A 26788-nucleotide genomic window follows, 5' to 3' on the forward strand; every position below is an offset into this window, starting at 1 on the left:
TGACATTGGGCAGCAGTTACAACGAGACTTTTTCAACAGCTTGGGTTCAGAGTAGCAGCTGGAGCTGAGAAGAGGTGGGCACAGGCATGTCCACAACCCATGCATAGTCTGAGGTCACCAGTGCTTTGGGCATAAGAAACCTATGGTACAGGAAAAAGCCACACAGACATGACTGCAGATGGTGTCACAGTTGCTCAGCATATGCACATAACCTTTGTTTCTTCCTTCCAGCCTATTTTGTCTATTCCTACTCAGGAGAAAAGCCGTCTTGAAGAAAGAAAGGCCGAAGCTGTTTGATGCTTCAAACACAGAGAAAACATTTTGCTTTATGAATAAGTGGGTGAATTTTCTGCATAAACACATATTTTATATTAACTGCAGCCTTCCATGTGATTGCAATGTAACTGAGAAGATAATTACCAGAAACAGATTATCTGTTCCTTTCAGAGCTTCTTGGTGTTTTGCTCTTTGTCTAGGGTTTACACTTTAAGCAAGAAAAACAAGTTATCCTATGAATACCTCAGGTGACAGGATGTTGTTTAATGTACCAAACAGCAACTCAAATATTAGGCTTAATTCTGTATTCAGCTCTCTCTCTTTCTGTGGGCAACCTGATAACACAGAATAGCCTGTGTCTCACTTGAGCATTTGTGATTCCTCACTCCACAAGAGCACAAAGCACACTAGTATTCAGGAAGCATTCAGATCACTGAGAGGCAGGGTTGCACTGATACACTTTGAAAAGAGCCCTAGGTTTCATCTGGGTTCTTTTAAAGAATTCTTTAAAAACCCAGAAATGTTCCAGAGAGTGCTTTGCTTTTGAAAGGTTTTCCTGCAGAAGACAAAGAGGATTTTGGAGTAGAGCTGTGACTGCCTGTTCCTGCACAGCTGCTAAGCTGAGTGGAACGTGTTGTTGAGTTGGTTCTGTGAATGTGGTCAGGTCCAGCAGAGACCACTGTTACAGACTAATGGACCTTCGTGGTACAACAGCCCAGTGTCTTTAAATGAACTTTACCCAGTGCTGGAAGACGTGTGCCTTGTGATTACCTGACCCAAGGCAGGACCTCAGCATGCCCCTCTGCAGCAGACTCAGGATCTGTGCCTAGGGGGAATGGGTGCTTCTGGATCCAAAACTTATCCCATTGCTAGGGAGTAGTTTGTTTCTGAGAAGTGGTAGCATGAGTTTAGTCATTCTATAGGGAATGAACCTTAAACAAAACTCAGAGAATGACTGTGTAGAAAGAAAAGACAAAGAAAAGAAGTCAAGCAAACTGTTTTTAGCCACTCACAGCCATTCTTTCCTGAGTTTTTTATTCCTTCTTGTGAGAGCCATTGCTGTGTGTGTCTATGCCCTCCCACCAGGACAACTTTGTGATGTGGAAGATGAAGAAAGCTGAGTATTGAGTTCCTGTCCAGTCTCTTAGGTCCTCTGGACTGGTGATAATGAACTAGCTTTTGGACTGAGGCTTCAGAAACTCCAGAAGTCAACAGTTTCTTGGGGTTCAGCCTCTGGCCCCTCCAGCAAACAGCACTTCCCTCAGTCTTTACCTATATGATGGCTCTCCATCGTGTCCTTGGCCAGCATGGAGACCTTTCTTTTCTCTCTCCCAGTCTTTTGTTTCTCCTGGACTTTTTATGCATGTAGGCATTTCCATTTGTTCTTCACTCTGACCAGCCTTTGCCTTTCCATGGCAAATAAGTAAAATACCATGAGGTAATTGAAAAATGTAATAGACATAGTATCCCTTTGTGCAATCCGAAACACCTGGGCCTGAAAACTCATCTTTGTAGCTTAAAACCTCACTGGAATTTTGGTCATTTTTTCCCCTTCTTTGCTGGGGACAAGAAATGCTGAAACCTCTGTGCCCTCCTGTTGTTGCACACACACTGTCTGAATTTTTGCAATGAAAACATAATGGTATGGATTTGGCAGATTTGATCATGAAGCTCATTCAGCAGATGCCAATAACGGCTGAATATTAGATATTATTAAGATGAAGATATAAAATAAAGCTGTGAGATAGCATATGTTGGCTGGTAGTAAGTATCTTGCAGATGCTTGGAAGCATGAGATTCAGTGTAGGAGTTACTTTGATAGAACTATTGCACCATTGCTGCCAGCTCAGTGGATGTATTCAAAACAGAAGGATTTCGGAAACCCTTGTGAGGGCAATACCAACACTGAGTAGTAAAGATCAGCACATGTTCCTAGTCAAGAGCCCACACCTATCATGGTTCTGAGATTGCTGCACAGTAAGGTCGAGATCCCTGTGGCAGTTTAAAGCCATAAATGCTCCCTGCATTTTGCTACCTCATTAAGAAATTTAGAAGGATGAAGCAGACCTTATTTTTCTCATGATGCTGGTGCCTGAGTTGGCTTCATCTGGCCTAAGACAAGCTGATGGCTGCAGTGCCCAGGCAGAGGATGGCAAAGGTGCTTTACGTGGGCACTGACTGCTGCAGGACCTACCTCCGAAACCTGTGAGATAAAATCTTGCTGGTGTTTCAGTAACGACGTGTCCCAGCACCCTCCTTCCACCTGCTTGGACTCATCCTCACAAGAAGGGATGGGTAAGTACCAACACCCATGGTGGGCAGTCCCTGTGAAGGACCTGCAGATGCAATGAGACAAGCACATGTCAGCACTTGGGCACCCTGCCTGCAGCACCTACCTCTAGGTGGTGGAGGTGGGCGGGGAGGGACCTGCCTGTACCCAGCAAGGAAGAAACCTGACTCCTGGGAGCTGGGTCCCAAACACACAGCACCGCCACTGCTGTAAAAAGTAAATAGCAGAAGAGAAACAGTCAGAAAAGAGAAAAGGTCTTCTCCTCCAAGCCTGAGACACCACAGAGGTAAGAAAGCTTCACTAAATAAAAAAATATTCAGTAAAATATTGCTTAATATTGGCGGCATCTGATACTTTGTGTGATCAGGTACCCCCGCTCCCACCTGCGAGGAAAATTCTCAGCCAGAGAAGGTCTCTGACCTTACTGACAAAGTTCCCAGGTGGTGTCACAGGCAGCACTGCATGTTGTATGGCCTTTGTGCCTCACAGCCCTCCAGTGGGGGTCACAGCATCATTCCGATGGGTCCCAGCAGCAGTTTCACTGTACTCTTGGTTCCCTTCAGTTGGGGGATTTTTATTTTCCCTGCCAGCAGCAGCTTTGTCACTGCTGTTCTTTTGGCTCATGTAATTGGTGTTTAGTTGGATTTACAAACAGAGGAAATTTTGTGACTCCCTGAAGATAGACACTAGCTGCTTCTTCAAAGAAAACAGGGCTGCAAAGGTTTGGGATGAGCAAAACATGGATTTGGTAGGAAGTGTTAGGAAGTTTACTGTGCCTGCACAGATTTCTGGTGTTATTTGAGGTGCTGGAAAGTGTATCCCACCTGCTTACCAGCTGCTGTTTGAGACTAGTGTGGTTCTTACATCCTGCTTCCTCTGAGGTTGTCTGGCTAGTGTGGGGTGCTGGAGGTGGCACTGCACTGTGAGTTCTGCACAGCAGCACCAGGGATCAAGGCTCCCTCTCCTTTTGTGGAAGAGTTGTGGCACTTCCCAGAAGAAAGGCATGTAGCCCAGAGCAGGTACCAGTGAAATGCTCCAACACCCCTCAGCAAACAGTAGCAGGGTATCCCAGCATTAGGATGTGTGGGCAAAGGCCAGGGCTTGATGCTTGTCCTGCCAGCACCCTGGGCTGTGCCTGCCACAGATGTTTTGGAGGAGAGTGTCATCACCCCACAGAGGTGTGATGTGGCAGCTTAGGGCAGAATATGTTTGCAGGTCTCCAGTCATAAAGGAACAGAAAAGGAGAAAAACAGGTGCCCAGATTTTGTTATTGCAAAGCCTTTGGCGATTCAGACACACAGTAAATCTTCACCTCTTCCTGTGGGCTCTTCCAAGCACCTTTCTTGGTTTCTGTTGAGCCGGTTCCACTTGGAAGTAGTCCCTAGCTGTTGGCCATCATAATCAGCTGGTGGCACTGTGTGCTGCTGGCAGCTATTGCTGCCTCTGAGGACATTGCTGAGAGACAGATGTAACCAATATCCTTTGCATCTTCTTGGGTGCTGGACTGTAATGACCTGTGACAGCAAGGTCTGTGTATGTGACCTAACCAACTAATCTGCCATTAGTCCTTAATGACCTCCTTCTAACTGTACCTCAGTATAGGATCAAGGTATCCATCCTGGAGTACTGTAATTCCATGCTTTCTGTGTTCATGCTGCCCTCTATCTCAAACTGAATTTTGTATCTTTCATTAGATGCTCTCAGCCATTAATTCCCTCCAGCTCTCACCCTTCTGCAGCCTCCCCAGTCTCTGCTGGTTGGCTGTGAATGCAGCCTGGGCCAAGCCCGGCACTCCTGAAGGGAGGTAATCAAAGGAGAGGGTGTCAGCAAAGTGCAGAGGTGTTGAGCCCCCCTCTGCATTGCCTGAGCATGCACTCAGCAGGAAAGCTTGTGGGTTTAAGCAATCAGTGTGCTTAATCCCTGCCCTGGGATTAAAATGAGTTTTCTGATGAGGAAGAACAACAGCGATGAGGCCAAAAGATCTAGTGCTGAAAGCCAGAAGCACTCGCAGAGGAATCCAGCTTCCAGTTGCAATCCAGAATGTGTGGCTGTGTTTATGGATGCATTGAGAGGATGGGGATTAGTGTGGAAAGGGATTAGGTAGAGGGACAGGTTCACAGCAGGAAGCTGCGTGCTGCTTGGGTGAGGAGCTCAGTGGCTTCCTGCCACTCCCAAGATCCTGGGGCTAGGGAACTGGCTGGGTCAGCTAGTTCTGCCTCAGTGGGGGCTCCCACCAGGCTGAGTAATTGCAGAGTGCAGCACCTCTACTCCCCATTCAAACCCAGTTCCACTGGGGAGCCTCCAACAGGGGCAACAACTACTGGTTGTATCATGTCACAGCTCCTGGAGATGCCGCATCTTTTAGACTGGCACTGCATTTCACTGACCTCTGGACTGGGGAAGTTGTCACATGCTCTTAGCAGGTCTCCAGTCTTCCCTAGGTCAGTCCCTGGACTTTCACAAAAATAGCCAGTGTGATGTGATGACTGATGTCTCTCAGTTCAGCTAACTTACCCTGTGATGTTTCTATGTCTTTTTCACCAAAACCCTAATGGGAAGGGACATCTTCCAGTAGCTGCATGAAGCAAACTCGTATTTGGTTGTATCTGAATATTTCCACTCCAGTGTGAGAAACTGCCTTGCTGTTTTCTTGCTCAGGTGACTTTGTGACTGTTGTGACGTTTCACAGGTAAATCCTAGCCTTGCCCACAGTGACAGTTGATTCCAGCAGGATCGGAGATGGCCACTGCACCAAAAGAGGCAGAAAATGCTATTGGCTTGGAGGAAATACACGAAGAGAGAAAAGAACCACCAAAAGGTGGGTTTGTATTGACAGAACTAGAAATTTGGGTCCTTGTTTAGCTGGCATAGAGGAAGGGTTCTCAGTTGTGGCACTCCAGCTACCTAAAACCTCTGTACATGTTGTGGCTACAACATCGGCATCCTACATTCCCCTCCCACTACACCTACCAGGCTGGTGACTGCTGCCTATGGCAGTGGGAAGAGCTGGCTGGCTTTGCTTTTCCCAGGCCTCTGCTTCGTGTAAACATTTTATTATATTGGTAATTTGAGGATTCATTTACTTGGGATCATTTTTTAAATGTTACTCTGTCCCAAAAGCATTTTAAATTGTACAAGGCTGCCCTTCCTCCGTTTGTACTGGCTGCTGTTTCAGCAACCTCCTGTTGTGCCTTGTCATCAGGACATCCAGAGGCTTGTCAGTGGTGTTTCTAGGCTTTTTCGTGGTGCAGTCCCACAGTGGCATGAAGAATATTTTTTATGAAGAAGCGGTACAATTTGACTGCTGACAGTTTTAATGTCTTAATTTTCTTTTCATTTTTAGGGCAAAAGACATTTACAGTGGAAGAAGCTGTGGAAACCATTGGGTTTGGGAGGTTCCATATCATGCTTTTCCTCATCATGGGCAGCACTGGGGTAGGTATCTGCAGCCATCTGTGCTGGCCTGAAAAATTCTTTCTTCTAATTTTTCTCATTACTGTGCAATAACCATAAGCATATACTGCTGCCAGCCCATTTTTTTCCACACATACCTTCTCAAGCAGGATTTCTAATATTTTCATCTTTGGTGAAAGTAGATTTTGGCCTCATTGATATCAGACCTATTTCAGGGCAAAGCTGAGCAGGTTGGCCCAGAGCATCATGGTTGGGCCCCAGTCCTGTCAGGACACATCTTCAGCTAGTGCCTGAACATTAGGTTCAGCTTCACAATGGCATTTTTCTTGTCATCCACATGACACCAAAGTCCTGTGCAATCTGGATCAGAAGACCTGGCATCTTCTCACTCCTGGCTACTTGAAAAATTTCCCAATTTTATGGTCTTGGGTTAATTGTGTATCTGGTTTGGGAACTTGGGCAAAAGCTGGAGGCCAGGCTGGGGTGAAGATGTAATGGGGGTCTATCCACAGCTAGGTACACGACCAAGCAGCTTGTTTTCCAGAGATTGTTGAAGATCTTCTATTAACACTGCAGGGTAAGAGTCTTCTCTGCCAAGGATGACTTTCCAAACTTCCCAGATATACAGCGTACCTGTACCTGCTTTCTAGATGAACCTTTCTCTCCTCCTCTCCCTGTCACCAAGATATTCCAGGTCAGGCACAGGGGTCAGACCACTGTGGAGGCACCATGGCTTCACAGGACTGTTTTGACATGGTGGAACTGCCATGGCTGCAGGCCTTGTAGGACGGAGAGACTTTCCCCTGTGGGCTTCTTCTGGTTTCCCTTCTTGCTAATGTGCACACTTGTTCCCAAAGGTGGCTGAAGCCATGGAGATCATGCTGATAGCTGTCGTGTCCCCTCTCATCCGATGTGAGTGGCAGCTCCAAGACTGGCAGGTGGCTTTAGTGACAACAGTGAGTGACTCATGTTCCCCCCAAGACAGGTCATCCACCATGTGGCCATAGTCATGGGCACCACCATGGATTTTGGAAAACACATTTGCCAGCAAACCAAAATAATTCGTAGGGCCTCCTTACAGGGACAAGAACAGTGCCACAACTGTAGACATCAGAAATAAAGCTGATGAGAGCAGATGTCCATGCCCAAATGCGCTGGTTTTCACAGAGGAAGTAATGCCAAAGCCAAAGAAAATTACCTCTTCCACATTCTTATTTTGAAAACCTTGCCATCCACCCCCAGCTTTGAGGGCTGCACCAGTGAATGCCTACACAAAGGAAGCCATCCCCTGAAAGCCGCTCGCTTGTGGTTCTGGATGCTTTAGCTCATCCTGCTGCCCTGAGAACACACAGCTCACCCACAGCTCAAAGAGCAGAGCTGCCCCATGTAGCTGGGAATGGGCCCTCCACAGCTGTGTTTCAATTCCCCTTAGATGGTGTTTTTTGGCTACATGGTGTTCAGCATAGTGCTCGGGCTCCTGGCAGACAGGTACGGCCGCTGGAAGGTGAGTGACTGCCGGAGGCTGCGCTTCCTTTTCCTGCCTTCCACAGGAGCCATGCACCTGGCTGAGCCTGTGCTTTAATGACCTTAATCCTTGCCCTTTTGCAGATCCTGCTGCTCTCCTTCCTCTGGGCAGCCTATTTCTCCCTGCTGACCTCGTTTGCCCCATCCTACATCTGGTTTGTGTTCCTGCGGGCCATGGTAGGAGGGGGTGTGTCAGGCCACGCGCAAGGGTAAGGCTGTGCCAGCCACCTTCCCAGAGAAGGTAATGGAGGGGCTGCAAGGGGAAAGGGGGCCAAATTCCCACATCACCTTGGAACAAAAAGCCTTTCTGTAATTTCACTAAATCGCAGTCAATTGACCTAATTTGCAGTTCCCAAGGACTCCTGAGGCCTGGAATAGAGGGGGCAGCTGGTTTACATTAAACTGGTGACAGAGGGATTATTAAGCACATATAAAAAAACTTAGAGAGGTAATAGATGAATAAAGACTACTTCCTCCTTAAAAAAAAGTCACAACAATTCTGCTTAAGTAGAAAATTCTTTTTGAATTATGTAAAACGTTCTCACTGAAATCAAATTATTTGTCTTGTTGGTGCAGAAAGGAGGATGGGGAGAGGAAAAATTCACAATATTAACAACCACTTCACTAGGGGCCTGGAAAAATAATATTTTTTGTTGACTCTCTTATGGAAACAAATGAAACATTTCAGCACCTTCCATGGTTCCCCAAAGCCTGGTTGCTGCCCATAAAGGAAAATCCCAAACTGAACAAACATTGACCCCAAAGCCCTTTGCTGAAGGAAAGGACGTGGGGGAGAGAGGTGCTGTTGAGAGGAGAAGGCACCTGCACCTGAGTCATGCATCTGCTGAGCTGCTGGCACTGGCTCCCTCACAGGAGGGCCCCCTCATGGAGACTGCTCATGAGGATGGAAGGAAATTGAACGTTTTATAAAACACTTCACTAGCTGAGACAGAAGGAGACACTGAGGGTCTCTTCTCACCTTTCTCTCTGTCCTACTTAGGAAACAAAATTCACACTGGAGACTTTGAGAGATGGCTGTGCCATGAGCCACCTGCCCCAAGGGTACTTTAACCATTTAAAAAGGGGAAAAGAGTTTAATTTTTTTCATGAAAAAAAAAGTTTGCTAAAACGTTCATTTCGATGAGCATATCTATGCCTGTGCTGGCACCTCAGTCACCCCACAGGACCTTCCTATAGGTTTCCTGATGTACAGACTGCAGTGTTTACCTGCAGTTTACCTGTTGTATCCCACAGCTGTGGCCTGGAAAAGATTCGTGCCTTATGTTTACCTTGCATGTAATTTGATGCTGGAGTGGGAGGCATATTGGACAGGGATTCCTTGTCTCTTGGTGCTCAAGGTGGAAGAGGGATGGTATTCATTCTATGAGTTGAGCTGAACTGTTACTTGATTTGTATGGAAATTCTTATTGCAACTATGTTTCTGCTTTTTCTTTCCTTTTTTGCTAGACTTATCATAAAAACGGAATTTTTGCCCACCAAATACCGGGGATACATGTTGCCTTTATCTCAGGTAAAAGTGAGCACATCACTGTTTCTTCTGAGTGCCAGGAGATTAGTCCCACTGCAGTTTGGAAGCCGCGCCTCCAGCACATCAGCACTTCTCCCAGACTAATCACACTCGTCTGGGTCTGAGCGAGTGTCCACTGCCTCCTGTGCCTCAGAGTGCGGCATCTGTGTTACTAAACACATACACAGGAGAGAGGCAATATTTGCTCAAATGATTTGATGCTCCAAACATCGTAGAGGGACTTTGAGTGATGGCTGACACCCAGCCTCTTGGTTGTCCTATTGACAATGGGGCCAGCACTGATGGACTGGCAGGCACTGGAGCTAGTGGCATTTCCAGCCCACTCCAAGCTGAGGTGTATCCCCCTCCCCCTCTTTGGACACCCAGAGATAACAAGTGGTTTATGCAGTGACTCCCAGGTGAGGTCCTAATCTGCTCCTCTCCTTGCTCAGGTTCTGCCAGGGGATTTGCACAGGAGAGAGTTAGCACAGATAGTCCCAAATTTGGCCTGATATGTGCTGGGAGGGTTGTGCCCTCTTGCTGGGTCACTGCTTACTGCAGATTTCTGCAGTGCACAGTTCCTGCATGTGCAGATGATCAGTAGTGACACCTCTGAGTGCACAAATTCATCCCACTGCTCTTCATGTCAGGGATAGTTTCCTTTTCAACTGCAGCCTCCTCGATCCAAGGAGCATTACCAAAGTGTCATCAGAAATACAAAGATTGATGGAAGAGCAATCTTTCTTTTCTCCCCAGAAATTTGTTATTTCTGCCCACAGGCTATTCATGATCTTGCTGCAGCTTTTGTGATTTGTGTTGGCTGAGCTCCCTTGGGTGGTCCCCTGGAAAGGGATGTGTCTCCTAATGGCAACAAGTGAACTTCAGAAAGGAATGTACTTGCAGATCAGAGGCCAGATTCTCTGTTGGTATAGCTTGGTATTGTGTCTACTGGAGAGTCACCAACTTTCAGCAGTGGAAATCTGGCCTGGTTTTGCCTTCTGAGTTTGTAAATCTGCTACTTCAGTGAAGAGACCTAGACAACAGGAAAATTCATGGGCATGAGCATTCACAGAGAAGTGACTGGAAGGACAAAAGCAGTGGCTCTAAGTACAATTGTATCCACAGCAAATTATTGGGTTTTGCCTGCAGCTAATTGAGACCACCTTCCCTGTCACTCCCCAGATTCTTGTCTTCCCCTCTCTCCTCCCACCCAAGCCCATTTTCTCAGTCAGCCACGGGATGGCTCAATTGAACCTCAGCATTCCCTAGGACAGTTCCCCATCTAGCCACAGAAGTAGACCAGAAGAGAATAAATCATTGCTGTGTGTTCATGTTCTAACCCCTTTCTTTCCCTTGGAAAGGTGTTTTGGTTGGCAGGATCCTTGTTAATCATTGGCCTGGCATCAGTGGTGAACCCAGCCATCGGCTGGCGGTGGCTGATCAGAATTGCCTCCATCCCTGGCATTCTTCTCATCCTGGTGTTCAAGGTAGGAAGATCTCCACTCCCCACTCCCTGCTGTACTGCCATTGCCCTGATGTCTCCCCAGGCACCATTGCCCTCCACCCCCTTCATCCTAGGGCTCTTCTTGTGTCCTCCTTTCTCCCCTTCAGTCCTCTCACACGGCAGCTTGGTAAGGTCCTGAAGTCCTGGCAGGGCTGCAGACCAGCTGCTGGGGAGATGCTGCCTTGCTGGTGATGGCCTGGCTTTACTGGTCAGCTGAAGCCCTCCAGCAGCTCACGTTCCAGTGTCCAGGCTGCCAGCAGTACCCAGGGACTGTGGTGATGGGTCAGGCACCAAGAGGAAGACAGGCTAGATAGTATATTAAAAAAAAGACAAATAATACTTTCGGTCTAATACTGGGCACAGCACACGCTTTTCAGTCTTTGCATTTTCTAAGGCTGAGGAAAGAAGCCTCAGTAAAGTGTTCACAGAGTGCCAGGGTAAACCACAGCTTCCCCAGTTTTCTTTCTGCTTCAGAAAAATCAGCCTTGGCCATGAGAACCATCTGATTTGTGGAGGGTGATGAGGAAAATCCCTGTTTACAGTGCTCATGGGCACTGCAGTACTGAGCTGAGGCTGGTGGAGGCTATGCAGATGTAAAAGCTCTTCCTGCAGCTGAGTGAATGCACAAGTCCATCTGGGGTGCTACCCAGGCAGGCAAATGTAAGATGGCTGTAAGTGTACACTCGTATAACCTGGATGTTTAGTTTCCCTGATTTTTTTTGCCAGGAAAATTGAATAGCAAAAGTTTGTAATTCAGGGGGAAAAAAAGACAGAGTTAGTATACATACTTTTAAAAAAGAAGTCTTTAATTCATATTTGAGTGAAACAGATGCAGTTGTTTATAATTTAATAGAGCCACCATTTAATCAAAAAGGTATTTTATTTTGGAAAGGGCATTGAATGTGATGAGTTACATTTCAACCACTTCTTCCTTTTTATTAAAATGGCCTTGTTGTGCCTTCCAAGACTTTTGCTTGAGCAAGTAATATGTGCCTCATCTCATTTTAGAATGTCAGTTTATTCAGGATTCTTTTTGTTAAACCTGTGTCTTTGGCTTTCACCTTTCATAAGCACTTGACACGGATGGCTCAGTGGCAGACCCCTGGGAGCTGGACCAACAAACTGGTTTGTTGGGCAGAGTGAGACCCCCAACATGGGGAATGTGGGGACTGGGGCACACGGGGTACCCCAGGGTATGGCTGGGGAGAAGGACAGGCAAAAGGCTGCTCCAGCTCATGGAGTGCCCTGTGCCGACCTGAACAGGCTCTTGGGCGTGATGAGAAGCTGGGAGTAGGACAAGAGAGGTGCAGAAAGGCTTCCTGCTCTGCTTTCAGTTCATCCCAGAGTCGGCGCGGTACAACGTGTCCACGGGAAACGTGGGGGCTGCGCTGGCCACGCTGCAGAGGATAGCCAGGATGAACGGAGCAGCCATGCCCGACGGGCAGCTGAGGGAGCCTGCCAAGGTAGGTCGAGGCTGTCCAGCCCATCCATCCCAGGCAGGGCTGCCGGCATCTGGGCTTCAGGGAGGGAGCGGGACTGCCAGCCATATCTTGCTCTGCCTCTCTCATCCTCCTTGCCTGGCTCTCTTCCAAACAACTGCTGAAAGTGATGATGAAGATGTCAGTTTTCTTTTGGAGAAACCATAATCTCAGCCTTCAGAATGGAACGGAGTTTTCTGCTTTTTTTTTCTCCTCAATTTGTGTTTGCTCAGAAAAAGATTGGGCTAAAAAAATATTTCCTTCCTTACCACGAAAAGGGCTCCTGGCAAAGCATGCTGCTCCTTATTGCCCACCCATCCTGCAGGGGTGTTCCCTCAGAGAACATGAGATGCCATGAAATCTGGGAGCTGTCCATTGGGGTCTCTCTCAGGGCTGTGACTGGGCCTCTGCAGGGATCCCTGCCACGAGGTCAATCCAGTGCTCCCAGAGGCTGCTCCCAGCCCCTGGCCTGGCTTGTCCACTGTGTCCCAGGACTCCAGATCCCCGAGTGTGGAGCCGCAGACCAACAGAAGAGGGTCAAAGCAGGAGAGACCATTTCACAGATACCACCAGCTGTACCTGTAAGCAGCTGAGCAGCTCAGGAGGGGAGCACTGCTGGACTGAAATGCCCAAAAACATGCGTGGGTGCTGCAGGGGGGGCAGGCTCCCCCCTGACTTCTCCCCCTCTCACCCAGTCTGGGCCCTGCTGACTGGTGAGTGGGAGGCCTTAGGTGTCTCCTTTGACCCCCAAGACAGGAAGATTAGACAAACCCATTGTTCAGGGCCTCAGAATTACCCAGTTCTTTTAAATCCCTTTCCTGGATCTTTTTCCTACGTATTCAATCCCACAGGCACCAAGTATTGTCCTTAGCAATTCATGCAAGATGGTGCTATTGTATTGGAATTAGTTAGGATTAAAGCTTCCATGTAATTTAATTGAATTTATGTAATGGACCACATTGGATATGGGAAGGGTTTTTGTTAGTTTTACCCTCTCTCAGGCTTAACCAATGATGAGGAAAATAAAAATAAAGTCAATCCACACTATCTTTGTGAACTTGTCTCCCCTCGGTGGTGGGATCCTGGGGAGCAGCAGGCCAGGCAGGGCCCCCAGTGCCTGCCAGTCTCTGTTCACTGGCATTTCAGGCCTCCCAGAAAGATGTATGTGTCCAAAAGCTTGCTTCACAGGCAGAGCAGCATGCAGGGCAGTGGGAGCTGACAGAAGCCCCAGCAATGCTGTTCCCCTAACAGTAACTCGGGCCCCCTCTGGCACCATCATGGTCACAATGGAACCAGACTGCTCCTGATCTAGGGGGTCCTTTGGGGCCAGGAGAGCTCAGGATGTCCTCTTCTCCCCTCCTCCATCCACTGCATTGCAGCTTCCTGTGGGTATCTTTTGGGAAGAGGGGTTTTGCCCTCTGGAGGTTTGGTGGGGGCTGTGTTGCACCATCTGTGACTCTGCTGGTGCCACAAACAGCCTGGGGACAGGGGGAGCACAGGAAGACCCAGTGTGCCTACTACTCTCCCAGAACACTTGCTCCTGTACAATACATGCCTTTGTAGAAACTTCTATTTCTATTGTACGATTTTCAGGAAAGAAGGGGAAAATTCAAGGACCTCATCCACCCCAAATACCGCAGAACCACTTTGCAGATATGGATCATTTGGTAAATATTTTTTGTCTCTTGCTTATTAGCTCATTCTCTTGGTTGATAGTGTGCTGGGAGCAGAAGTCTTGCACAGACTCTGCCTTTAACAGGACACCACTCTGCCTCTGATGGTGGCTGCAGCTGGAGGGACATGGATCACCATAGGTTTGTCCTGTTTCAGACCACACCTCAGACACCCTAACTGGTTGCTGTTAACTTAGGCAGAAAAGGGCTGGACTTCCAGGATGGTGCAATTGAGTCCTTCCTCAGGACAGGGAGGCTCCTGGGAGCCAGGGGAGAGCCACAGGGCAGAGCCCACACCTGACTGCAGCAGGACCAGCCGTGTGTCTTTGGCTTCCCTTCCCTCCTTGGGGTAAACTTGCTCTCCCCAAGGATGGCCAAAGGACCAGTGAGACAGGGCTCTGACAGAAACACTTTCACCATTACCAGTGCTGCTCGCTGAGGGAAATTAAGATTGAGGAGACAAGTTTCATATGCAGTGTTCGCAGTAGCTGTATGCAAGGGTAATACATGTTTCATTGACTTTGCTGCCTGAAATGGAAATGCATAAATAATAGGTCTGTGGGAATCCATTGACCCAAAATGTTGTGAAGTCAGGCCTTGAATTTTTTATGGGTTTTTTTCCCCTTGATTTCTATGAACGTTATGAAATATCTTTTTGGTTTTTTATCTTTCTTTGTCTCCTAGTCGTCCCAGGAGTTTCTGGCATGTTCTTGGGTCTGCATTCCCACTCCCCCCACCATTCCTTGCCTTCCCAGGTGGCCCAAATTCTGCTGCTCATTTCTGAAACTGCCAGGGGGGATAAAAAAGTGAAAATTACTTTTCAGCCTGCTTGTGATCAGGTGTATTCTGAATTACTTGATAATGACAAAGCAAGGCTGCCACCAGCAATGCTGTGTTTTTGACAGTCAGCCAGTGTGCAATGTGAGCCTCTCCAGCCAGTTAATGAAAACTCCTCTTGAAAATCCCTGGGTAGAAAGGATAAGGACATTCACACTCCTCTCCTGATCCAGTGTGGGGTCCTTCCCATGGGAAACAGTCCTCCATGAATTGCTCCAATGTGAGTGTTTCCCATGGACTGCAGTACTTTATGAGCTGCTCCAGTGTGGGTCCCCCAGGGAGTCACAAGTCCTGCCAGCAAACCTGCTCCAGCATGGGCTCCTCTCTCCATGGAGCAAAGGTCCTGTCAGGAGCCTGCTGCAGCATGGGCTTCCCATGGGGTCACTGCCTCCTTCAAGCATCCACCTGTTTTGGCATGAGAACCTCCAAAGGCTGCAGGTGGATCTCTGCTCACTGTGGACCTCCATGGGCTGCCTTACCGCTGTCTGCACCATGGGATGCAGGGGAACCTCTGTTCTGGCACCTGAAGGACCTCCTGCCTTTCATTCTTTACTGACTTGGGTGTTTGCAGAGATGTTTCTCACACATGTTCTCACTTCCTTCTCTGGCTCCTGTTGCTCTTGCACATTTTTTTCCGGTTCTAACAAATAGTATCCCTGAGGCACTTCCTGTATTGCTGATGGGCTCAGCCTTGGTCAGCAGCAGGAGCCAGCTGGCATCGGCTCTGTCAGGCATGGAGGAAGCTTCCAGAAGATTCCCATAGAAGCCACCCCTGTAGTCCCCACCCAGTACCAGAACCCAGCCATACAAACACAATACCAAGTTGAACTCTGAGCTGGGGTGAAGTTTACTGAGAAAGAGCAGTGCCTGGACATAGGTAGGAGGGGAGTGCCATGGGACAGGTGACCAGTGGCCTGGTGGATGCCCAGGCCACCTCTCTGCTCAGGCTAAGGGGTTCCATCATGCAGAGCTGGTGCAAGCAGCAGCAGAGACTCCAGGGCACCCCATACCTGCTGCATTTTAGTTTCCTCCCCTTCCCCATCATAGCAGCACCTCACTGCAGCATTTCTCCCCACAGGCTTGGCATAGCTTTTGCTTACTATGGTGTCATCTTGGCCAGTGCTGAGTTGCTGGAGCGGGACCTTGTCTGTGGCTCTGCAGCCCCGCCACTGCAGGACTCCACTGATGTCTCTGAGGAGAGCCACAGCCCCTGCCACTGCCGGTTGTTTGGGCCCGCTGCCTACCAGACCATGATCATCAGCACAGTCGGGGAGATCGCACGTAACCTCTTCCCCATCCTTGCCCTGCCATTCCCCTCTCACAGTGCTCACTGCAAAGCTTTGAGCTGTGCATGCACTTGGTGACAGGAGCCAACATGAACTAGGCACTGCTGGCAGCTTCTGGGAAACGTGCCATGAGCCTGTGGCTCCTGGCTCAGCAGGGCACTCAGTGGGGCACACCTCATGCCCTGGTGTTTCGCTGGGTTGAGGTCAGAGGGAGCAAAACCACCCAGGCCTGTGCTGCTCACCCAGCCGTGCCTTCCTTGCCTGGCTCCAGGACAGACATTGGTGTCCTGCCTCAGCTAAGTTCAGGGAAGCACAGGATTCATAATTTGAGGGGAAAGGTGAAAAAAAAGGGGCCTGGGGGCAAATCACAAGCTTTGGGTGCAGGAAGAGAATGATAGCATTTGTGCATTTTAAAGGATGTTTGGTGGGCACTGGGAATGCAGACAGGTAGATACCTGTCACACTGTGTAAGGTCTGTCAAGGCAGACAATCGTCAAATGTTTTATGGTTTTCCTTTTTATTTCCAGTAAATCCTGTGAACATTCTCAGCATCAATCTGCTTGGAAGACGTCTAAGCCTGTGTATCACCATGGGATGTACAGCTCTATTCTTTCTTCTCCTTAATATCTGCACCTCAAGGTACTCCGGTTCATACTATGGGTCTTGTTCAAGGGTATGCAATGCTGAAGGCAGGATCTCTGTTATTATCAGATCACCAGTCTGCCAGGCCAGTAATTCTTGTAGGTCTGAGAAAAGCCTCTGACTGGGTCTCCTTTTCCTGGGAAAGCTGTGGCAGCAGATTCTGTGGTGCAGTGGTATGCAGAGGGGCTCACTAGTATTACTGAGCCCACATGGCTTCCCCTAAGCATCCAACACACTGCTTTCTAGCACAGTCCAGAAAATTAAAAAATGTGTGAACAACGTACACCAGAAAGAAGTCATATTTTTTCGTTCACTTTTTTCCCCCTTTCTTTCTGGCATCTCTGCTGATGCTGCTCCGTGCCATTAACTGCTCCACATGGCTTTCTCTCCAGCACAGGCATGGTTGGCTTTCTCTTCATGCTGCGTGCCTTGGTTTCAGCCAACTTCAACACCATCTACATTTACACAGCAGAGGTGGGTTCTCCTTGAGGTATGTTGAGCTGCTTGGAGGCTTCCAATACCATTTGTGTATACCCAGGAATGCTGCCTGCTAGTTTATCGACTAGTTAAGAGTCACCTTCCTTGAACTGTGTGTCTCTGGCATCTTGCCCACAGTGTTTTCATATTCAAGATAAGAGAAGGGATCAGAAAACCAGCTTGGAGATGACAGGGTTAGATGGAAGAGGAGTGCCCTACTAAGCCAGCTGTTACTCAGCTCCTATTAAACACTATTTTTGAGGGAGTTTGGTACCACTATCTTCCAAACCACACAATCTTTCCCCTATCTAACCCCCACAGGGAGACAACAGACTACCACTGAAAGGAACATTTTCCAGCACTTAAGGGGCTGTATGAGGTAGTATATGGGGTTATACATATCATTCTTTTCACTTAATGGAAATTATTGGCTATGTTCTGTCTGCAAAAAGTTTTAATCCTTTAAAGAGCTTTTACTTCATACAGCTTTGGAACCATGAGTTCTGCGAGTTAAGTATAAATTGTTGAGGGTTTTTTTGTTCTTTTTTTTTAAAAAACAATTGTGTGGAGTTAAATGGATTTCCCTGTTAATTGACTAAAATGATCCAAAGCAAACAGAAGTAGCTCCCTTGCACTCTTAATAGTGCACTGTAATATTTAAACCTGCACCTGGCTTTAATACTACAATTTTGGTAGTTTTGAATAAGTTGCTATTGATGTAAAGACCATTGCTGTAACAGCCATATCATAAATCAGTTCCATTCACAATTTAATCAATGGCCAAAATCTTTTAAGCCAAGTACCTGGACTCTTCTTGAATTAACTTACTTAATTTGCTTGGTCTAGTAAAGTGTTTAAACAAAGGCTGATATGAATATACTTGCTAAAATCTGTTGATATTAAGAGGACCTAAAGTTCAGTAAAATTCATATTTAAGTGTTTCATTGGCACAAGTGTTTGGGAGGTGTGAAAAATAAACTACACAAAGCACATTCTTCTAAGCCTGGATATTTCTTACTGGGATCTGTTTTTCTTCCTTCTAAACAAAGGTGCTGTTGATAAAAATGAATAGGCAGACTTAAACACTGCAGACAATATATTTTCTTTCTGTTTTCCAGATACAAGGCCCAGCAGTATAAATAGAATTTTTCCTTTAGCACCCAACCTAACCCCTGTGATTTTGTTTATAGTGCCAGGCAATAAAGTGGTGGTAGTGGTGCTAAACAAAGGGGACTCACATCCAGCTTTAACTTGTCCTGAAAACTTTACTTGGGGAAAAAAGGACAGATTTGTAATGGCTCAAATGAGGCCCAAGGTAGCTTTTATTTCTTTTCATATCTTATCCGACTAGCTGCCCTTGATAACGCAATATTCTATCTGATAATTTTTTTTTTAAAAGACCAAGAAAAGTACAGGTATTGTGGATTGCTGTTGCACTAATCCAGTTTTTTTTCTGGCCTGTTTTAGGTTTATCCCACCACAATGCGAGCACTGGGGATGGGGACAAGTGGGTCATTGTGCCGTGTGGGAGCAATGGTGGCTCCATTTATATCACAAGTAAGAGCATGCTTGATAATGCTGGTAAACATTGGATACTGTCATCAAATGCAGACAGATGTCCCTGAAATTCATCCAAAAAAATGGGAGGATGTAATCAGTTCCCTCCCAACCTCATATACAGAGTACTTGGGTGGTCTTTGCCAGATGTAGCTTTCAGTAACTCTCATCACAGAGTTCAGTTCACTAGTATTTGATACTTTCTGAAAGCTCTTAAGGTTCTCAAGATACTGTTATTTCTATTGTGGAGCCTCAATCATTTATGACTCTTTGTCCACTCTTAATTGCTAATTAAGTGCCAGCCCCTCACACCAGTGTGCTCCTGTTTGATGTTCTTCGGCCTGCAGGTTCTTATGAGTGCTTCTTTCGTGGGGGCCCTGTGTCTCTTCTCCTCTGTGTGCATCATCTGTGCCATCTCTGCAGTCACACTGCCCATTGAGACCAAGGGCAGGGCCCTGCAGGTGAGTACCACTACTCCAGGAGCTCCTGTGTATCTAAAGGCTGTTAGGGATGGGTAGGTGATGATACAGTCAGAATCCAAACCTAACTCTCCTGAGGTTTCACAAGCCTCATAGGCACTCACAGGAACGTTCTGCTGCAGCAGATTCAAGCACTGTTATCCCAGGTGCCCAAAACTTGTTTCTTGTGAAAGAACAAGCCAGGATGGCAGCCCCAGCCACCTCAGTAAGTGTGTGAGCTTTAGCTTGTGGGAGCCCCTCTTTATCTCCAATCCTGACCTGAAGATGCAGCTTCCCAAGTACATGCTCTGCTCTGCCTGTGCTGCAAGGAGAGAGGACAGCAGATGCAATGAGTACCTAAACTACCAAAGTAATTTTGTAATCAAATTCAAGGCAAGAGCCCCACCTTCATCAGTCCATCAGCTAAGCCCTTGTGGTCAGTGTTTTCTATAAAGCAATCAGCCAAAACATTAAGCCCAAAGATTAAGGGGGAAAGTTCAAATTTAGCAGTCTCCCATATGCAAATCACACCAGTTCAATTAGAGGAGGTGGTGAGCAGTCCTGTGGTTCTAATAAATTCATCTATACAGCATGGAGATTTTTATGGCATGCAGCAGCATGGTCACACCACTCTGCAGTCTGACCTGTATAGACCATAAAATCATAGGCTAAGAATAATTCACATTCTTTAGCAGCCTAAAGCATGGCAGATGTTTGATCAAACTAGTTTATGAGGGCTTCCAAACTAGACTTCGAAAAACCCATCCCTACAAGCACAGGGATTTCCTGCCAGAAGTGAGACTTTTGGACATATCCAAACACATTATTCTCCACTGCATCCATTTCTGTTGTGTTTTGTGTGCATTTTATTAATTTTATGTATTACTTTTTCTTACTCCCTTTTTAGCAAGTAAAATGAGAGCGGATGTTTGATGTTGGATTGGGTAGGAAAGAAAAATAAACTCCTGGACTCGGTCACTTCCTGTGAGCTTCATTTGATGTTGATTGCTTCTCCATACTGTTTCCATTATTAAAAAAAATGCAACTGAACTGTGTAAGAGCTATGATTTGTGTAGACAAATGGTAATTTTCTCAAGGATCTTTCCCTTCTTATGATTCAATAAACAGATGTTTTCTATCCTTCTTGTGAAGTGAGATGAAGACTTTACTCCTAGTGCTATCAGTAACGATACTGCATACATGATACTAAAAAAAATAGGAAAATCATTAGGTGAATTGAGGTAAAGGGGAAAAATACACGAAGTAGATAGAGTCTCTGCCATAGCAGCTTGAAAAGATATAGTACTTTCCTCAACTTTTTGTGCAAATACCACCTGCATGGAAGTAGTAAAACTTGGATCTCAAACCATACACAGTGATGATTTCTGATCATTGTTGGGGTGATATTTAAGACCACGAAATGAAAGGTGAGTCAGATTTTTTCAAGTGGATTATTTCAAGACAGTTCCAAGCAGTTTACAGCAGACAGGTAAGTAACTGGACACAGAGTACATCCACTCTTCTGTCCTCAGCATTTTCCACTGGGAGAACAACTTGAGTGTGAAGTTAGATCTTTAAGACTTCAAGTGTTGTGGTGGCAGTGCCTCTTTATTTTTTTAACTCTCTACTACTGCAGTATACACTGATCACAGCTATGTTGCTAGAATGGTCTCCCTCACCATTTTGTTCTCCTCCTTAACTTCTCTTTTCTATTTTCTATTATGCTGGGAAGGTATCACTTACAAGCAACTCTCTTCAGGTAGTAAAAACTTTCTGTAAAAACCCAAACCAAACAACAATGACGACAGCAATATAAAAAAGCAAGCAAACAAACAAACAAACAAAAAAGACTCTGGGCTCATATGATCAGAAGTTATGTCAAAGGCCTACTGCAAACACAACTATTTTTTGGGAGTGTCCATTATATTTTAGTGTGCAGTGCCACCCTTTGACAAAGACAGGTAGGCAGGATCTCAGCAGGTGAGAGGCAAAACCAGGTCTTTTTCTCATTACACATGTACACAGCAGAAAGGCACAGAGTCTCTTCCATGCTCTATGCAAAGCACCACATCAGGGCCTGATTGTGTTATTCTGACTGTCTAATTAGTCTTGCTGGAAAAGTGCTCTAAATTTAAATAAACCATTTGCTGAAGGCAAATCGGCAAAATCAACTCAGAGAAATAGGTAATATTTGTTAAATTTTTAACAGAATTTTTAAAATCGAAGTCTTATACCTAAAAAGTGCTTCCAAATCATGGAAAGGTCTTCATTATCTATTTATCCCTTAAAAAAGAGGGGACCTTCCATTTAGAGCAACTCCTGACTATTGCTGAAAGGTCTGTGAGTGGACGAAAGGAATAGATGGACTCACAACTCAGCTGGAAAATATTTCCCACAGGTCCTGTGATTTGGCAGGTGTTCCTGCAGGATTTCTCCCAGAACAAAGCTGCCAGCAACGACGATTCTGGCTGCCCTTGGAACCCGAAACGCCACCTCTGAGCTGACCCCTAGACACTGGGGGAATAAGGATTTTTTCCCCAAGGAAAATGGCCACTGTTAGTGTCCAGTCTCACTGGCCAACACTAGGATCTGACTCATAAAATCACAAACGTCACAGGATTTCTCCCAAACCACAGCTGCCATCAACTCTGGCTGCTCCTGGAACCCCAACACATGCATACCTTCTCCCTGGTTTAGTAAATCAGCTAGGCCTTGCCATTGCACATTCAATTGGGGATTCTTATGTAAGAGCTTTCAAAAATTGGTTTAGCATCAGAAAAATTTTTCAGAGCAGCATCACTCTGCTAGGAACCAAACCTGATGATCTACCCTCAAATAATTTTTAGTATAAGTATTGCATTATTCAAACATTCTTAAGGAGCCAATTCCCCCTTCTTTTTGTTTTAAAAATAAAATACACGTCTCCTGTTAGGTACGTGAAGGGAACATTAAAGCAAAACAACATATTTAGTAAAACAACAAGCTTAGATTAGGCAGGAATAAGTTAAATAATATATGTAGCACATATGAAATTGAAAACAAGGCATTATCAATCCCTTAAAATACTGTACTATCACCCTGAGTCTGCAACACCTGGCAAACCTCATTTTCAGTGAAGACATGGATAACTGTTCCCGGGAAAGGTTTCCAAGTTAAAAGTGGGTCCAGCTGTCATAAATTCAAATCGCCAAGTCAAAGTGACTTGAACATAGTTTTGATGCAGAAAACACCTGGCTTTTTCAGCAAATTTCCCAACCAGGTAGATCCAGGGCTTGGCCAGAGCCCAGGCCTTACTTGGAAGTGTCTCCCTTACATATCTTTAAAAAAAGTTTCCAAATAATAGCAGTTAGGAAATGCCCCAAACACAGCAAACTGCTGGAGTCATTCTGTGAGCATGACTGAGATTGCATCCGATTACCAAAAAGTAGAAGTAGCCTTGCCCTTAATAGGTGGCAGCTGTGTTTAATAAGGATGTGTGATATCAAAAAGTTAAGTTGGTCATGGTGTTGTGAGGTGCTGGCTGTAGCATTTCACAGAAAAAAGGTATGAAACCTTTACCAAAGGATAATAAACTGCTGATGCTTGCTACCATTTTTGGCCTCAGTCATGTGACCACTATCAGGACTGCGTCTGCATCCTGTGCTTCCTCCTCTCTCACAAGGACCACAAGACCATCATCTTGGATGAGGCTTTTGACAAAGCTCTGATATCTTTTCCTGGAAGTCTGAAAATACATAAAAATCATGAAACTGTACTGGATCAAGCCATAACAAACATGCTGAAACAAGAGAAGGGACTAAAGACTGAAAAAAGTCAGTGCAGGGTGAAAGTGGTTAGCTTTCTTTTTTCTGCTTTCACTTAGAGTCAGGATTGAATGCTCTAGAGACAGATTTTTTTTTGTTTGGACATGGTTGTTTATTACTCTCACCTGAAGTACAGGGAGTTCTTCAGCACTTCTAGCTATCAAGCTAAGAATGAGAAAATGGAAGTAAATGTAGCTACTTACAAGGTCTTTTAAAGCTTAACTATTCAATTAAAAGCTAACATGTATATTATTTATACTTTTGACACCATAACCAAACACCTGGGACCCACACTGCAGTACTATCTAACCAAAAACTACTACCTGAAATCATGAAGAAGGAACAAGAAGGAAGAGAGACAACATCCAAGAACATCCACCTTGTCCCATACCTATTATTGCATTCTAAAACCCCAAATTCAAAACCCTTCACCAAGTGAAATTACGCACTTCTATTTTAATTACACACCAGTGATTCTAACTATATCACTCGAATTTGGAAGGCTTCTCCAATGCCTCAAGTCAAAAGCAGTGCTCTTCTGAGGGTCAGTGTCAGAAAGCACAGAAAGTTTAAAACTGCCAGGCTTCAGGATTCCAACACAGGGAACAGCTACAGAGCCTGTTCAAGGAGATGCATCTGCAGCTAGAGAACAAAAGAAGAGGTCCCAAAATGACACATCTTGTAGATAATTACACAAACTTACATTAAAGTTTATGAAATAACCGTCTGTAAGTAAAGCAATAATATCTTACAAATAATTCATATTAAACAATCAGTGAAGTCACATTATGAGATAAAAAAAAGAAAGCACCAAACATCTCACAATCAATAACATCTATAATCTTGAACCATTACTCACTCCTCTGTGTTATCTATAGAAGATAATACGGCAGAGATCATAATAAACTATTATTGTCATATTATGATATGTCAACTAAATAACTATTTCAAAGCATTGACACCTGTTGAACCTGCAAGGAAATCAAGGGTTTAACAAACTGTATCTTCTTATATCCATAAGCAGGTATTTATCAACATTTCATCGCAGCTGTTTCAGTCAGATCTGTCTTATCACTAGAAGAAAATAACTATATCTTGCAATTTAGACAAGCATATTTTAACAAAATTAATTTACTAGAACTCAGCCTTAATTAACAGGATTTCAAAATACTAGAACATAACATTACCCAGATCTAAAAAACACGGAAGTTTAACTTTGCTTAACCTTATCAACACTGAAGTCTCATTAAATTAAAACAGAGCTATAAATAAATATCTTTAAAAGTTCTGGATACAACAAAACTTAAATTCTGACTCTATTATCACAAAAAGGTACAGAAAATTTGAACAAAAAACGCAAGGTCAACTTTAAAAAAGCATTTCAATATGTCTTTTAAGGCATTCCGGAAAATGGAGTATCATGGCTCGTGCTGGAGTGTACCCATATCCACAATATGTCTCCAAGGTGAACAGCCTCTGGCATGCTGGAACATGGTAGGAAAGGGAGTTTGAGTTCAGATCCCTGAATCCAGAGTGGCTGGAGAAGCTGGCGGGAGCCCTGAGGAGAGTTTTCCTCTCTCTGTGTAGGGCTGGACACCCTGGAAGGGATTGACTCCAAGAGAGGAGCCCATGACACATGGGGGAAGCCAATACGATACCATACGCCCAACATAAGTATCCATATATTTACGATAGCAACTGCCTCAATAGAAATCCACGCTCCCATTTTCCCCAGTATTTTACCTCTTTAAAGTCACAGTTTGGACTTCCCTCCTGCAACCGTGCCCTTCCATGCATGTCCGTTCACGTGCGTGCTGTTCCATGTCACAAGTCTCCCACGGTGTATTTTTCACTACTCTTTTTGGCCACTGTCTCCCTGCAATTAGCAATGGTTGCATCTTCCCATGGTTCAGGATTGCTGTCTATGTTTCATGGTTCTGAAACGCTAATCTTAGAAAAATTAGGATTTTAGTTAAAAGTTTGTTATTTACTAGAATTAATAAAAAAGCAAATGGATAGATAGGCCTTGCTGAAAATAATTAAAAGTTAGTTAGAAGAAAACCGGGCTTGAGATAGTTATCTGAAACTTAAATAATTGATTGCCTGTCATTTTATGTTTGCTCAGCTGTGCTTGCAATGGGAAAAGATGAAACTAGTAAGCAAATCCAAAGAAACATGAACAGTGCAACCAGAAACTTATTCTTCGAAAAATTGGACTTTCCCCAGAAGCCATATGTATTGTCATTGATAAAAAAGATCAAGAGTTCAGGGCGAGGAAGACTCACCTTACTTCCTCCTTTTAGGACACCCCTCCCCACAAAAACGACCCCAGACATAATTCAAAAAGCCAGCCACGCATGCTTAATAGCTATTCAAGCTAATTACCATAGGAAGTGGAGAATGGAAGGTACTGTAATTATGAATATGCATTTGTTTTAAGCTATTGTCAATAAATAGACTCTGTGATCACCTGCAACTTTGCAGTGCATATTGAAGGGTTACCTCACGCTCTGCCCAGCGCTGAATAAACATACACTTCCTGACTTTAAATTGTTAGAGAGTCTTTTGTCCATCACAGTTGGGTATTGGTATTAGACCAATACTCCTATTTTGGAGTGCCCACCCGCCGGGTGCACTCTGTTCCCGGGAGTTTTTTCACTTTTTGTGATCGTGTGCTGTCCACAGCCGTGTCTCTTCCACAGCTTTGTATTTGCAGCTGAGTCCTGTAAGCTGGTTCGGCTCATTGCACAGGGTGCTGTTTGCTATGGCATCAGCCGGCCACCAGATTTAACAATAACAGCTAATAACAATGGGCACAACACTTCAAAGTTCCAGCAGCAAAATGTCCCACTTTAATGTTACAGCCCACTTTTAAACAAAGACCTCATGTTTAACTCAAATTGGTTAGTAACACTCTTGTCACTCAATTCATTGGTTAGAATGTGTTTGTGCGTGTACATGCTAAGACTCTCTCTTTGCACAGGTGTTTACATTTTTTCTTTGTGGATTCTCATGGGATAGAATTCTTGTTTCTGCAGGTGGAACCTGTTTTTCTCACAGGAATAGATTGTTAGGCAAACAGATTTTCATTCTTAGAATTCATTTCTCATGGGAACCCATCAGGCTAGCTGTTAATTCAGCTGAACAAGCTGATTTCATAAGGCCTTTCTTTTATAAGGTTTTAGCTGTATGCAACACTGGAAAACTGGTATCAATAGATCAGGAGAAGGCTGAGGTACTGAACAACTTTTTAACCTGTCTTCAATGACAGCCTCTCTCACCACAGTTCTCAAGTGGATGGACAGTAGGGTGGGGACTGGGAAAGCAAAGAATTTCTACTCCAAAGAACTACAAATCAGGTTTGCTTGACTCAGAAGGCCACACCTTTAGAAACAGAAAGAAGGCAGAGTTACTGCTGAGCTGATTGGAATGACTTCATAAGTCCCACACATGGGAGATTGTGTATTTCCCATGGCTGCAACACTCTAGTGCAATGCTTTCCAGAAATAGGGAGGTTTTCATCACTCTTCCCAGCAAAATCTGGTGTTCCAGACTTTGCACCGGGGTATTCCAATAAAATGCCAAATCTGCTTTTCCAGGACAGTTCATTATACCTTTGGATCTCTTGGGAAGCCAGCGCAAGGGAACCACACCAGCCCTATGACTGAAAAACACAGTATTTGATATTCTATTGTATAGGTAAGAAACAGATGTAGATTTTGTTTAGTTTTCCAGAGATTACTTTCCAATGTTTAACATGGCAATCCATAATTTCTGAGCTCATCATCTAATGGATGAAGAAATGAACTTGAAAGTTTTGTATAGAACTTCAGCATTTTTCATCACATCATCTCACAGATATTGCTTCATCTTAAAATCCTTTGTACTCCTTTTTCTGCAGAAAGTTTCCAAAGGATTCAACTTTCTGAAGCCACAACAGGCATTGCAGAATAAGCAGTGTTTCAGGGGGCCTCTGCACTGCTGTTACATTGCAGTTACATTTCATACTTGACCAGGAAAAAAGGCCAACAAATTTGTTAT

The 26788-nt window shown here is 45.1% G+C and overlaps 1 protein-coding gene and 1 long non-coding RNA gene across 3 annotated transcripts in view; one reads left to right on the forward strand and one right to left on the reverse strand.

Annotated features, from left to right (window-relative positions):
- The first annotated feature begins 5000 nt into the window (after window positions 1-5000).
- On the forward strand, window positions 5001-19292 carry SVOPL (SVOP like). Its single transcript, XM_014876945.2, has 14 exons — window positions 5001-5384; window positions 5910-6001; window positions 6838-6936; window positions 7413-7484; window positions 7589-7713; window positions 8972-9035; window positions 10394-10519; window positions 11871-11999; window positions 13608-13681; window positions 15603-15805; window positions 16338-16449; window positions 16845-16926; window positions 18397-18486; window positions 18834-19292. The coding sequence occupies exons 1-14, from the start codon at window positions 5306-5308 to the stop codon at window positions 19002-19004; spliced, it is 1518 nt and encodes a 505-aa protein (XP_014732431.2). The 5' UTR covers window positions 5001-5305; the 3' UTR covers window positions 19005-19292.
- Window positions 19293-22599: 3307 nt separating this feature from the next.
- The window catches only part of LOC148223658 (uncharacterized), a 29996-nt gene continuing 25807 nt past the window's right edge, over window positions 22600-26788 (reverse strand). For both annotated transcript variants that reach the window (XR_015804180.1, XR_015804181.1), the window contains one exon: window positions 22600-24692. This is a non-coding gene — a long non-coding RNA (uncharacterized LOC148223658). The remainder of the gene's footprint in view (window positions 24693-26788) is intronic.

The sequence above is a fragment of the Sturnus vulgaris genome, chromosome 5 (assembly GCF_052056855.1).
Source record: "Sturnus vulgaris isolate bStuVul1 chromosome 5, bStuVul1.hap1, whole genome shotgun sequence".
NCBI classification, from domain to species: domain Eukaryota; kingdom Metazoa; phylum Chordata; class Aves; order Passeriformes; family Sturnidae; genus Sturnus; species Sturnus vulgaris.